The sequence below is a fragment of the Caloenas nicobarica genome, chromosome 1 (assembly GCF_036013445.1).
Source record: "Caloenas nicobarica isolate bCalNic1 chromosome 1, bCalNic1.hap1, whole genome shotgun sequence".
Lineage (NCBI taxonomy): Eukaryota > Metazoa > Chordata > Aves > Columbiformes > Columbidae > Caloenas > Caloenas nicobarica.
The window spans coordinates 11,105,103-11,117,739 of NC_088245.1; the positions used below are offsets into that span (position 1 = coordinate 11,105,103).

Genomic DNA, 12,637 nt, shown 5'->3' on the forward strand with positions numbered 1-12,637 from the left:
CATATAGAAGCTGCCATATATAGCTTTCCTTGTTCTCTTCATTACCTGTATAGAGGTCTGTGCAAGGGGAGGCTTTAACACCTTGATTGAACTTAATGTAAAATTTGCATCTGTATGACTTTTCCCTACTTCCATAGATGGTCTGAAATTCCTGCTTCAAAACGTGGTTTGACAGACAGGTTAACAGTAATAGTTTTCATCATTACTATTTTTCTCTATGATTGGCATGATACTTATGTAGTTCTTTCTCTAAAATCATAAAGTTAATGGAGATGAATTAGCAAAAGCTCTATATAAATTTGAAATTATCTATTAAAAAAATAAAGCTGATCCATAAAACTGAAATTCCATTTATTTTTACCAGGTTTTTTTTTAAATACTATGTTTATCAGATTGGATTTAGTTTGAATATGCTTTAGCCAAAGGAAGAGTACTGTACCTCATTCTATTCTCTGATGAACTACTAGATCGATGTATGCCATATATGGCCATGTTCCAGAATATATTACATTCACCCTTGTTAAGGTTAAAGTAGCGGAGAGCTTTACTATTAAGAAAAATATAAAGAAGAAATGTGAGAATTGATTCCTTTTTAAGAAAATGATTTGATTTTAAGAATAACAACACAAATAGATACATTTGGTTTACATTTCTCTGTCTATGGAAGAATTTAATTTGAATGTTCTGGTTGATGTAGATTCTGATAAGTTTGTCACTGTTTTGACCCTGAATTATAAGACACTTCTGACCTATAATATATTAATACATTGATGTGCAGTGTTTTTCCTTCTTCACCCCTGAAAAAGGGAAACATAACCAATAGCACAACACTTGTAGGTATAACTTGTGTAGCTGTAAAGCTATTCACCATGTACCCTGGGTGTACTCTGCAGTGCTTCAAGAAAGGACATAATGTGCTTAAATGAGTCAAATGTGGGAATTAAGGAATCTTTCATATCCAGTGAATAAATTTTGCCACCCAGTTAGGTTCACTATGGCTGTTATCAAAAGTCAGAAAAATGTGTCCTTTTTTTTCCCTTTTTTCTCTTTTTGTTATTCTCAATGGAACACAAGACTAAACCACCTTTTTTAGCATCAAATAAAATAGAGAGGAATTTTTAACCATATAAACCAAATTCAATTAAATTTTGAAGAGCCATTTTGAAATTAAAATTTTTAAAAGCCCTTAAGTGTTTTGAAGTTGTCAAAACAATTTTGTATCCTCATTGGGTTGCCGAAACTTCCCTGAGTTCAGGGCACTTTTATGGGTGGTGCTGGTAGGTCTAGAACTGCAATTTTCCATGAAAGTGCACTTTTTTACATTGTTTTTCTAAGGAGCAGAAGGAGAAAAATCTGAAAGCAAGGAAACAACTCATTTTTTTTTTTTTAATGCCTTCAGTAATGTGTAATAAAATAGTTCATCGTAAGTGGGATTGGTTGAGTGAGCATGTATGAGGCCAGTGCTCTTAAAACCTGAATCCTTTCCAAGCATAAATTGGCTGTTGTACACTATTTACATTTATGCCTTTTCCCTCATCCCTAAGGTGAGGACACCAGTTTGCTGTCTGAGCGGGTTGCAAAGAAGGGAAGTGAGGTCAAACTTACTTTTAGAATGGAATTATGAAGGGGTTGCTACAGCGAAACATGGACATTTCGGGTATTCATTGGGAAGTCAGAGACCATTTACAAGAATTAAAGTAATGTATGAGATAGGTTAGACTGGTTAGAGATTCCCAAAATACAGTAACAGTCTTTTTTGTAATACAGTATTTATAAAGATACATCCCATTTGGGATATACCCCTGCCACTGCTACGTTCTGTGTGCAACCAAATACCAAATCTGCAGGCATTAAAAATAACAATAGAGTCCTCCAAACTAAATTCTGTTGAGTTTACACATTGCTAACCAATGTCGAGATGTCAGGAAAATTAAATCACTTTTAAAAATGCAGGCTGGGAAATTTGAAGACACATCTGCAAGTTCTCTTTGTAATCCAAATGGAAATTAAGAGATTGTCAAAACACAGGGAGCCTCATTTATTTTTTGCAGATGCTTCTCCCCTCTGCTCCCTTTGCAATAAACTGGCATTTTGAAGAGTTCCTTCTTCCAGCAAGCAAAATCAGCTGGAAGTCTCTAAGAATGGGCGGCTGCATTAACAAAGCTTGCTCAGGCTCAGGGGAACGGGTGGCCTAATATTACCATAGTTTTAATTACTATTTGGTGATGTGGATAATCTTTGAGCAAAGCACTGTTCTTGGTTCATTTATAACTTTCCATTGGCTTTAACACTAATAAGATCTGTCCTATTGTTGCTTATGTTCAGATGTTTTTCACAGAAGCTGAGAGCAAATTAAAGATTTTCCTTAAAAAAAGAAAACACCACACACCAAAACCAAAAATAAGCCAAACGTTATAGCTAATCGGTTTCCAAGTCCCGCGGTTAGTAAAACACACAAAAAAAGACTCTTCTAGTTCCCTGTGACTTAAAATTACCTTTGGGGACTGAGTCAGTGGGTGTTAAATTGCATTAAGAGCAGCTGAGACGGGGCAAAATTTCCTATGAATAAGTAAGTTTGAAAAATTACATAAGTGCCCACCTCAAAATATGCCAGAAATGCAGAAGAAATGTGAAACACTTTCTTCTTATTGTTCTTCTGTTACAAGAAAGATTCGCTTCTTGAACATGTTGTACTCATCATGAGTTGGGACTTTTGGGTTCTCATCCAGTCTCAGCTAAGAGCCTGAACTAAAACTGCTGTGAAACCACTAAATGATGTAGTCTTGTTATTTAATACTGTATTGCTATCGCGATGAAACAAAAATGAATGCCTTACAATATATTTTACTTAACAAAGTGGGGGGTTTAGATCTGTTTTTGATGTTTGTACAATAGCAGAGGTACAAAGCTGAATTCGTGTTTTATGGATGGAATACAATGTGACAATTATGGAAATTACTTCTTAATTTTAAAGTCCTCTAGAGTACTTTGTTAATTATCAGCTGTCAAAAGTGTCTGGTTATTCCATCCTACAAAGTATCCCTGATTATCTGCTTTCCTATGAGTAGGCACCCGAGCGAGTCAGTTGACTCTGGTGCTGTTATACTCTGTGATGCTGAGGCTTAAGTGTTCCCAACATCTTGCAGAATTCAGCCTGAATGTTTTACTTAACAACAAACTAGTTCTGATATTTTTTTTTTCCTAATGTGCACACAGCTACTATGACATTATCACAGTTTTCAACATGTCAGCTGCCCTGTCACTTGTCATCCCAGACCTTTACAGCCATCAGTGATCAGGCAAGTGATTCTGAAAAGCAACAGCTCCAGTAAACTATTGGGGTGTTTTTTTCCTTTGTGTTGTTGCCATGAATTTCAAGAATGAAGGCATCTGTGAGTTGCTAGGGAGCAGCTGTAATCTTATTTATACACTATATGTAACAGAGAGTAAGACATATCTAAAATACTCAGACTGATTTCTTTGAACATACAGAATGCTTCTTGGGAAGAAGCATTTTTCAATGTGTTCCACAATGGATCACTTGTGATCCAAAGACTATAAATGTCTTGTGAGAAAAAAAAAAAATATCTCTGGCACAGAAATAGAAAGTGTTAGTATAACTTTGGAAATAGGATACGGTAGTAAGAAGATAGAATTTACTGCCTCTAGGCGGATGATATATTTGTTTGTGACTACTAAAAATTTGAGTTAAATGAAAATATCGACAGTAATAAAAGGTTAGCAATAATAATCACTCACATGGATTGGAGTAGTTATTTCTGTTTTCTGACTTTTCCTGCTCCCAAACTCTCTTCATATGTTTGCATGTCTGTCAAACAGCCCCCTTCTCCGCTTTTCTCATAAATGAGACCATGACATGTAACTTCATGGCATTCATAATGCCAAAAAATAAGATTAGTGAATATGTGGGTGTTAGTTGATATTTTGTTAGCTAAACAAAGTTATTAAAACTGAAACTGTTTGTGATTCTGTAAACACGTTGAATATTGCTGATAAAACAATATCCTTTCATCAAAATAACTGTTTCGAAAATTTTAACATTATTCAAAGCTTCAATAAGAAATGTACTTTTTTTTCAAACTAGATGATTTTTTTTTCTATTAAATTTGAGGGAGGAGTCAGCCTATCTGATTTTCTTTTGGATGGGAAGAGGGAGGAAGGAGACCAAAGAATGAGCTCAGACTGACCAACATCTTGGGCCAAGCCGAAGCAGATGTATAAATTAGAAAAACTCTCTAAGTTATCCCATTAGCTATTTTTTTATTTACTATTTTGATATGTTTTATTAGGCAAGAATTTTACTTCAATCAAGAATTGTAAGGTAACTATCTTTTGTCCAGATAAGGAGCAGATAGAAATACTCTGTATTGGAATGAATAAACCACTGGAAGTGCCTGTTCCTTTCAGCGACTGTAAAGGTGACTTGGGTGCTTGCTCAGCCTTAGGTTTAGAAATCTCTAAGTTACATAAATCCCCAACTGTTTGCAAAGAACCAACATATTTTTTCAATTCTTATTGGTTTTAGCAGAAAATGACAGAGTGTGCAGAACCAGCTTTGGTGTGGAGTGGCACCCAAAGCGTACGCGCTGGATGGGACTTTCAGAAGCTGGCGTGAACCTGTTGGGGTATTTCTGCATCTTACTCCCCAGCAATCATGGCTCTGAATGCTCTTTTAGTGTGAAGTCAGCTCTGTACCTGAGCTACTTCTCTGCATTCGTGACATACTGTGCCACAGCTAATAAGTAATCTGGGGTTGCTGGTGCATGAGGTGTCTGTTGCAGAAATGCTGGCTCTGAATGTGGTGTCAGGTTAGCTCTTTCACAGCCACAGGTAGTAAATCTGTAGTTGCTTCACGAAGAAATGTGCAAGCACCCGTGAAAACTGTTCGACAGTTTTTCTAGTTCCATCTTCTAGTTGCAGGCAGTTAATGCTGAGGTAAGATAGTTTCCTTTGTGTAGCTCCAGCCTGAGTCAGGGAGGAAGGGGAGTGTTTAGCTCTGACTGCAGGTTTAAGGGGGCCGGTGACAGGGTCTGTCAGCAGTCTCAGACATTACAAGCAATGAACCAAGTCCAGGATTCAACTGGGACCTCCAGTCATGAGTAAAAGGAGATGGGGCAAAGAACAGGTTGGAGACAAGCTTACAGCATGGGTCATGTGTCCATCCAAGAGACAGGATTAGAGAAAAGCTTGGACATACATCTGAGAGGTCCACCTAGGAGATGGGCTGACTATGGGATAGGACCAAAACCCATCCAGGGGGTAGGGCTGGAGACAGGCTTACCTATACCATAGCCCAGGACTGGGCTGAAAGGGAGCCTGTGGACAGGGGTGCAGGTGGAGGTTCCCAGTGAGGCAGGTCATGGTCATCGAGGCCTACTAGTGCCCCAGGCGGGTAGAAAGCAAGAGACTTTTTGGAAGGACCAGGGAGAGCTGGCCATGGGAGGCGCACTCCAAAAGCAGGGATCAGGAAGGAAGAGAATCATTTACGAACACATTATTTAACATTTGCTCTGTTCTGAGCTTTGTTTGTTTGTTTTTCCTATGTATTTAATAAGTTAATTTTTATATAAGCTTGTAAAACCTAGCTCAAGATTTCACAAGCACTCTTGGTAATTTGGTGCAGTCATTTTCAAAAAAGATGGAGGAAGACCCGCCACAAAGTTTTGGTTGATTTGGGGTCCCAAGCTCAGTAGTATCTTTGAGCAGTAATGTTACCATCATGATACTCTCCAGCTGGTCTAGACTGATGATAAAGCATTGCTTGTTGACAGAGGTGTCCCATCAGCCTAGTTGAGCTAAGTGGTCTTGAAAATAGTGTTGAAATAATAAAAACATCAAGACATCTATAGACAGGTATTACTGGAATTGTTGAGTTATTTTGTTTTTCTATTCCAAAGCATATTTAAAAAGAGGAAATGATACAGCATTTTAGGTTAACTTTTGAAATTCTGGGGTTGAACTTCTGAAGATCTTGTCTCATAAAACTTCTGTTAAACGTTCATGAAAGTATTCAGTGGTAGAACTGAGATCGCCATGTCCGTGTACCATGCTTGGGCCCTCAGCCAGGTTACCTGATGAAGACGGTCTATTTTTTCTTAAATGGGGAGACTTGACAGTTTCAAAACAAACAGACAAACTAACGAAGAGGCAAAGGAGTTCTATTGTAGTTGAGAACAATTCAATGTGAATTATTATTCCTTGTTATTTGAGTAGTCTGTGTAAACAGTGCCAAGACCACAGATCCAAAGCATAGATAATTTGTTACTCTCAGGAACTTTTTCTTGGGGTAATAAAGCATGAGGGCTATTTAAATAAAATTCCAATGTTACAGGGGGCCCCAATGCCTGCCACAATGTAGCAAGAGCCATGCGATGAAGGCACATCTTTCATTCTCTCTCAAATGGTAGAGAAATGTTTTTCTTTCCCTCCCAAGCCTTGTAGAAAGCAGGGAGAATGTCTCTTTGTGAGAGGTTTATAAAGGTGTCCTTGAAGACTGAGTGGAGAGGGGCATGTTCTGCCGAGGAGCTGGCTGTATTTTATAATCTTTACCACATACAACTATTGTCCTTCTTTTTGTGTTGTTTGACACCACTGTGACTCCCTCCACCATATTCTCTCCCCTAAAAACTTGCTGTTCGTTATACCAGAATAAATATTCAGCATTTAGAAAGCAATTGTAATATGTTCTTGCCTGAATAGAAAAGTGCGTAACTATTGACTTCAGAGAAAAATTATTTTTTTGTGCTATGACCTTGCAGATTGTACTTAGTCATGCAATGAGACTTTATTCTGTGAGAAATGGTAGGGTTTTACTGACAATTTTGAGAGCTTTTAGCACAACATAAATGATTAAAGTACTAAAAATGATTTTAGACGTAAAAGCCAACCAAAACTTGCATTCACTTGGTCAAAGCAATTTAATAAAATATATTCAAATTAGCTCTTCTCAACAAGCCACGGAGCCTGCCAAATTGCATTTTGAGAGACAAATGAGCACACCTTTGCTGGTAAGAGCCTTTATGGCTATTTGAGATGAGCTTTTGCTAATTGTGTTTGACTGCTAGGTGGGAGGCTTGCAGAAGGAAAAGTTTGTCCCAGGGTGCCAAATCCTGAAGTGTATATTATTTCCTCATGTGTTGTTGTGCTGAACTGCTGCAGTGCTACATCTGAATTAAAGAAAAGGGGAGCAGGCAACAAATAAATAATGTACGCGCCTCTTAAATAATTAGTGAAGATTTCTTACAGTGTTCTGCGGTAGTTGAGAGAGGTCTCACGCTTCAGGAAAACAAAGAAGTGTGTGAAGTTCTCAGTTATTTCTGATACCTTTTTTGTGGGAGCCTGTGGGATAAATCTTCCACCGGCGGCAGAAGCAGGGAGATGGATGCTCTGAGCCCTGATGTGGGGTAAAGCGAAGAGGAAGACAAAGAGACAAAGAGTCACTGACTCAACTCTATGTGGGATCTTGTGCAAAACTCAATGGGGTTTTTTGGGGTGGATGGGTTGAATTTTTTTTTTTTTTTTTTTTTTTTTTTAATCACTGACAGATAACAGCTTGTGAAGCCAGCCTTGGAGTCAGGCTTTCTCAGCGGTAGGACCCGCAATCCTTGTTATAAAGGCTTAAAGTCGAAGTATGAATAGGTCTCCTGTCTCTTGTGGTGGTGATGTCCCTTTTAAACGATTCAGGCTTTTGAACTATTCTGATACCTGGTGCTGCAGGAGAAAAATGAAAATGTTTCTTTTTTTTTTTTTTATTTTTCCCTACAGATATACCCACTAGACCATGCTTTGATAGTCTGCAGCTTTCAAACCATTTAAGCTTCGAGGTATAGGAACAACTTCCTTATAGGAATGGGATGTGTGAAAAATTGGTGTGCTTTCAAATTGGGGTTTGTAGGATCATGTGTTTGCTATAAGAATGAATTAGATACAGGAACAAAAGTGCAAATCCTTATCAGTATGACTTACTGTGTCTTTGCTTTATGTTGAAATATTAAGTCCAGTGAATTATTTTTATGTGTTTCTGGTTGGTGGGGAGCAAAATCATGGTTGTGTGGATGCAACGCACCATCACCTTAACTTCTGCTGAGGCTGTTAGATCACAGCCTGTCAGAAAATGTATTTCACTAAGTGCTTAAAGATGTCAAAAAATCAGCAATATAGTCTTTGCACTTACATAGCTGGTCAGCACAGTCTCCAAGTCACCAAGATCATTGGTCTGCTCCAAACCCGCATTACTTGAGCACATAGTTGCCTGTGCCCCTACCATGTGTTTTCTTTCCTTGTGGCCTTCTTAATATTTGTTTGTACTGACTGAAAAATTTAATTACAATGAAATGCCATTTTTGCAATGATCTACTGCTTTCTCCAAATTTTATGATGTTTTTGCCTAATTGAAATTCAAAAATGAAAAGGGTTTATATTTAAATTTTCTAATTGCTTTCAGCATTGAGCAAATGAAAAGCAATTGCATGAACAAATCTGCAAAAAGAGAAACCAGGAAAAAAATGAAAAAAGCAAAACATTTTTACAAGTAAAAGAAATGAATGCTTTAAAATGATTTTGTAAATTATTTTTTAAAAACTTCCATGAAATTTATTTTACATTTTTCTAGCCTATTTGCAAAATCTTGTGACCATTCTTCTATAAGTTTAGTAACTTCACACAGTCACACACGAAGTTTAAAGAATTTGGCACTACATTTCTCTCCAAAGAATAAGACATGAACACCTGGTAACACCCATATTCCAGTGTCTGTTCCTTTTGTGCTCAGGATGAATATTTGCTGATGATAGGAAAACTGCAGAGTTTTGCCAGATTGGGTGGTCACTCCAGTTTAGATGCTCCTCTGAAATTTCCATTACTCAGACCATCTGGATCTATTAAACTGATTTCTACTCTTGCCTTGCCTGTAGGACTCTAAGGCTCTTCTGGTCACTATAGTGAATTAAGCTCCAAATGCCACTGCTGAATGTGCAAATTTAATGTGTTTCAAAGAACAATGTAAGAAATTCCATAGTGATCAATTGCAGGATAAAATGTATTTCCAATTTTGTTGATGAATAATTGACTTATAGGCCATTTCCTCTATTAAGATCAGCCCTCAAAAAAACCCAACCAACCAATCAACCAAAAAAACCCAGATATTTTGGGTTATACCCGAGATAAACTTTCTGTGTGACAATTATGAAATCAAACACTTCAAAAATATCCGAACTAGAATCTGAGCTCATTAGAAACTATCTTCCTTTGTAGTGGTTTTCTGCTTATAATGCACTGATTTTTTAAAATAATTGCTACTACATGAAGAATTAAAGAATATTCCAATTACTCAGTTACTGGTGGAAAGGAAAGACTGTACTTCTGATGGAAAAAAAAAACCACAAACCCAGCATAAGTGTTGTGAAATTCAGATGTCAATGAAAACCTATGGCAGCTTATGAGACATGCATGATAAAAATTTGCAGCTACAACTGTAGTTGTCAGAAATTTCTTTGTGATAAATACCCATCCAAGCATCAGAGACGTATTTTGGTGAGTTTCTTCAAGGTCTCCATAGCTTTAACCCGAGAAACCTGGTGGGGACAGTAGACTCAGGCTGAGCTGCAGTTTCTGGGTTCTCGGTGCTGGACCCGCTCTGGCCCCTACTGGGAGTTGCTCCCTGGGAGATGTGGTGGGTGCTACATTGGTTTTCCCCATTTGCCCATCTAGCCATAAGGTATCCACCTTTTTTTTTTTTTTCTTTTCTTTCTTTTTTTTCCCCCAAATAATGTATTTTTTCTTTGTCTAGTTCTAGCAGGACGGAGATAGGCAAGTGGATTTCTTGCTACTCTTTTCTTTCTTTACATCTTGTGGTTGTATGCATTTCATCGTAGTGGCTTTGTTTAACAAATCAAATTATCTCCTTTATATACATGTTCTTCTTTGGAAACAGTTAATGGCTCCTCACCAAAGATAACCTTTATTCATGATAGAGGAGAAACACGATTATAGTTCCTTTCCCTTTATCCCCCATTTTTTTTTCTCCTTCCTTTTTTTCCTATTTCTCCTTTTTTTCTTTTTTTCTTATTTTTTTTCTTCCTCTTCATTCCTCATAAATACTAACACTATAATATGAATAAATAGATAATGGACTAAATTGATTACATTAGCATAACTTAAGTGATTTACTTCAAATGGCATGTTTGTTGTTTAGCGTTCAAGGAAGAAGTAAATTCGGCAATAATTATTTGATTTCAACCTCAGACATCTTAAAGCATCTTCATTTTACTTTTCTCTCAGCATCGTATGGAAATTAGATTCCTTGAACATGTAGCAGTTGAATAGTCCGTCACTAGAAACAATATGTTTCTAAGATTTATTAACTTATTTTTAGTGGCACCTTCTACTTCTCAGTCAAAAAAGTGAAGTATTTCTTTATTTCTTTCCTGAAGCATGTTTGGATTTTCCTAGCAATAGCTTTTCTCAAGCTCTCCAGTAAGAAGAGAGGACATCTTGATGCCTATTCTGTCAAGTCACTTTGCTTACTTTGCATGTCTGTTGCCATTTTGATTTATTTCATTGTTTTCCTCTTGCAGATTTATTCCAGAAACAATCACTTGTATACTGTAGAAGCCAACAACCCTCGTCAGCTAGTGGAAATGGCAGCCAGAGACATCGAAAAACTTCTGAGTAATAGGTCTAAAGCCTTGGTGGTGAGTACTAGTGGGTTAGATATTCTATTTTCTATTTAGCTTTTAAAAAATAATCTTTATTTATTGTTGAAACATGTTTTATTGTTGCTTTTGCTGCCTGTACACTTACGGGCAGTGTCAGCCTGATGTGTACAGGACATGACATGTAGATAGGTGGCTCCTGACATCATGGTAGAAAATGAACTCACTAGTTCTCTGGCATAGGGCAGATGCTTATAATATTGACAGACAGATTAGGGACCATAGCCAAGTAACAAATCAAGTTATAAATAGATTGGAAAATGTTCCTTTGAGTGACGCACATGAATTCTTATGACTTGAAGATCACTGTACTCTACAGTCACTAGTGATCTTGTGGAAACAAGAAGTAGAGTTTTTTAAAATGTGATTTTAAAATAATGGTATCTTTGAAGTCATGATGTTCATTTTAGTATTATTGCTAACTACATCTGTTGCTATTTGGTCTCCATCTTTTCAGTTACTCAGTCTTTTTTGATGGTAGCAACTAATTCTTCTCCTTCAACAAATGTAGCCATGTGTGAATCAGATTAATTTCCATAAATATTCTATTTCTGACTTGTTAATTTAATCAGTATTTCAGTCATGTTTCGTATCAGCAAAGATAATTCTGAACTGTTATAGTGAACACCATGCTGCATTGTAACATCATGGTTCTTTATGCTTTAAATAAGCAGTAGCTATTCCTTTAAAGTGCTTTTTGCCAGCAATACCGTTCTGTTTTATAAAACCCAAACCTGGGTAATTGCTTCTTATGATTCCAACTCGCAGCGCTCTGACTCGTGTCAGAGTGTAGAATGCTTTTCAGCAGATACTGACCAAAGATGTGCAAGGAGAGTCCGGATGAATTCATAAACAAGCTTTTTTACAGAATAGAGCTATTAGAAATAGGCTTAAAAGGATGGAACAGGAGACTGAGATTCCCAGAGCAAATACATATCCACATAGACGTGCAGATTAATGTGGACAACTCATTTAAAGTGAAAGAGAGAAGAAAAAGAGGTTAATTCACCTAACTGTAGACATCTACTCAGCTGGTCTTCCTAAGCTCCCTTTTCATTCAGTAGAACAAAACAGACATTTCTCAGTCAGGATTGACCTGTCATGTTCTGAATAAGACTTTAAAATGGGATGAACTACAGCCCAGAAGTACTGACTTCCCTCTTTGTGTGTCAGAGGAGCTTCGATGTAAATGTCTGTACTGTAGCTGTGCAAAGCTGGGGGAGATGAGTCCCACCCAAGCAGTCCTTCTGTTAGTATAGTTCCACACAGCTGAAGAATCAGTCCAAGAGTGAAACTTCTGCTGCACACTATCCTGAAGACTGTCCTCGTAGGCGATGAGATTTTGCATAGTCAGTTATCTGTGCATCGCTCCCACAGGAGGGACCCATTTTCCTGCCTTCGGTCTTAGGAGGAGTTCACTCCTCCAGTTCCAGAGCTTCCTTGCCATGTACATCAGTCTTACAGGGCCCAAGCTTCTCTGCTTCAGTCTAATGAGTGTAAATAGATATGAGTTTTCTTTGCTTTCCTGTTTTAACTCAGTGGGCCTGAGTTTATGTAGCACTCTGTCGACTTTGTATTGTTGTGACATAAGTCATTTGCAGACCTTTGTGAACGTACCAGTTTTTCCACCATTTTCCCATCAACCCTCATAAGTCTTATGTTTCGAAGTTATGACAGCCATATCTTATATTTTCTTGAGATTTAAGGTTAATGTAGGGGTTTGTGCGTTTCTGCGGTGGCTTGATCTTAAAACTTTAAGATCATTAAATAAGTATCCTGTGCTTAATTATATCCCAGACCAGTTTCTCTCTGAATGTGGAAGAAGAAGGGTGCCTACCTCATTTTAGGCAAGACTATGGTCACTTTTTGAACAGGATAATACAATCCAGTTCCCTGACATAAAA

At 37.5% G+C, this 12,637-nt stretch overlaps 1 protein-coding gene across 1 annotated transcript in view; it reads left to right on the forward strand.

The window, feature by feature from the left end:
• CACNA2D1 (calcium voltage-gated channel auxiliary subunit alpha2delta 1) overlaps nucleotides 1-12,637 on the forward strand; it is a 408,307-nt gene that overhangs the window by 62,981 nt on the left and 332,689 nt on the right. The window contains exon 3 of the mRNA XM_065643236.1: nucleotides 10,596-10,712. Within this exon, the coding sequence (XP_065499308.1) occupies nucleotides 10,596-10,712 (117 nt within the window). The remainder of the gene's footprint in view (nucleotides 1-10,595; nucleotides 10,713-12,637) is intronic.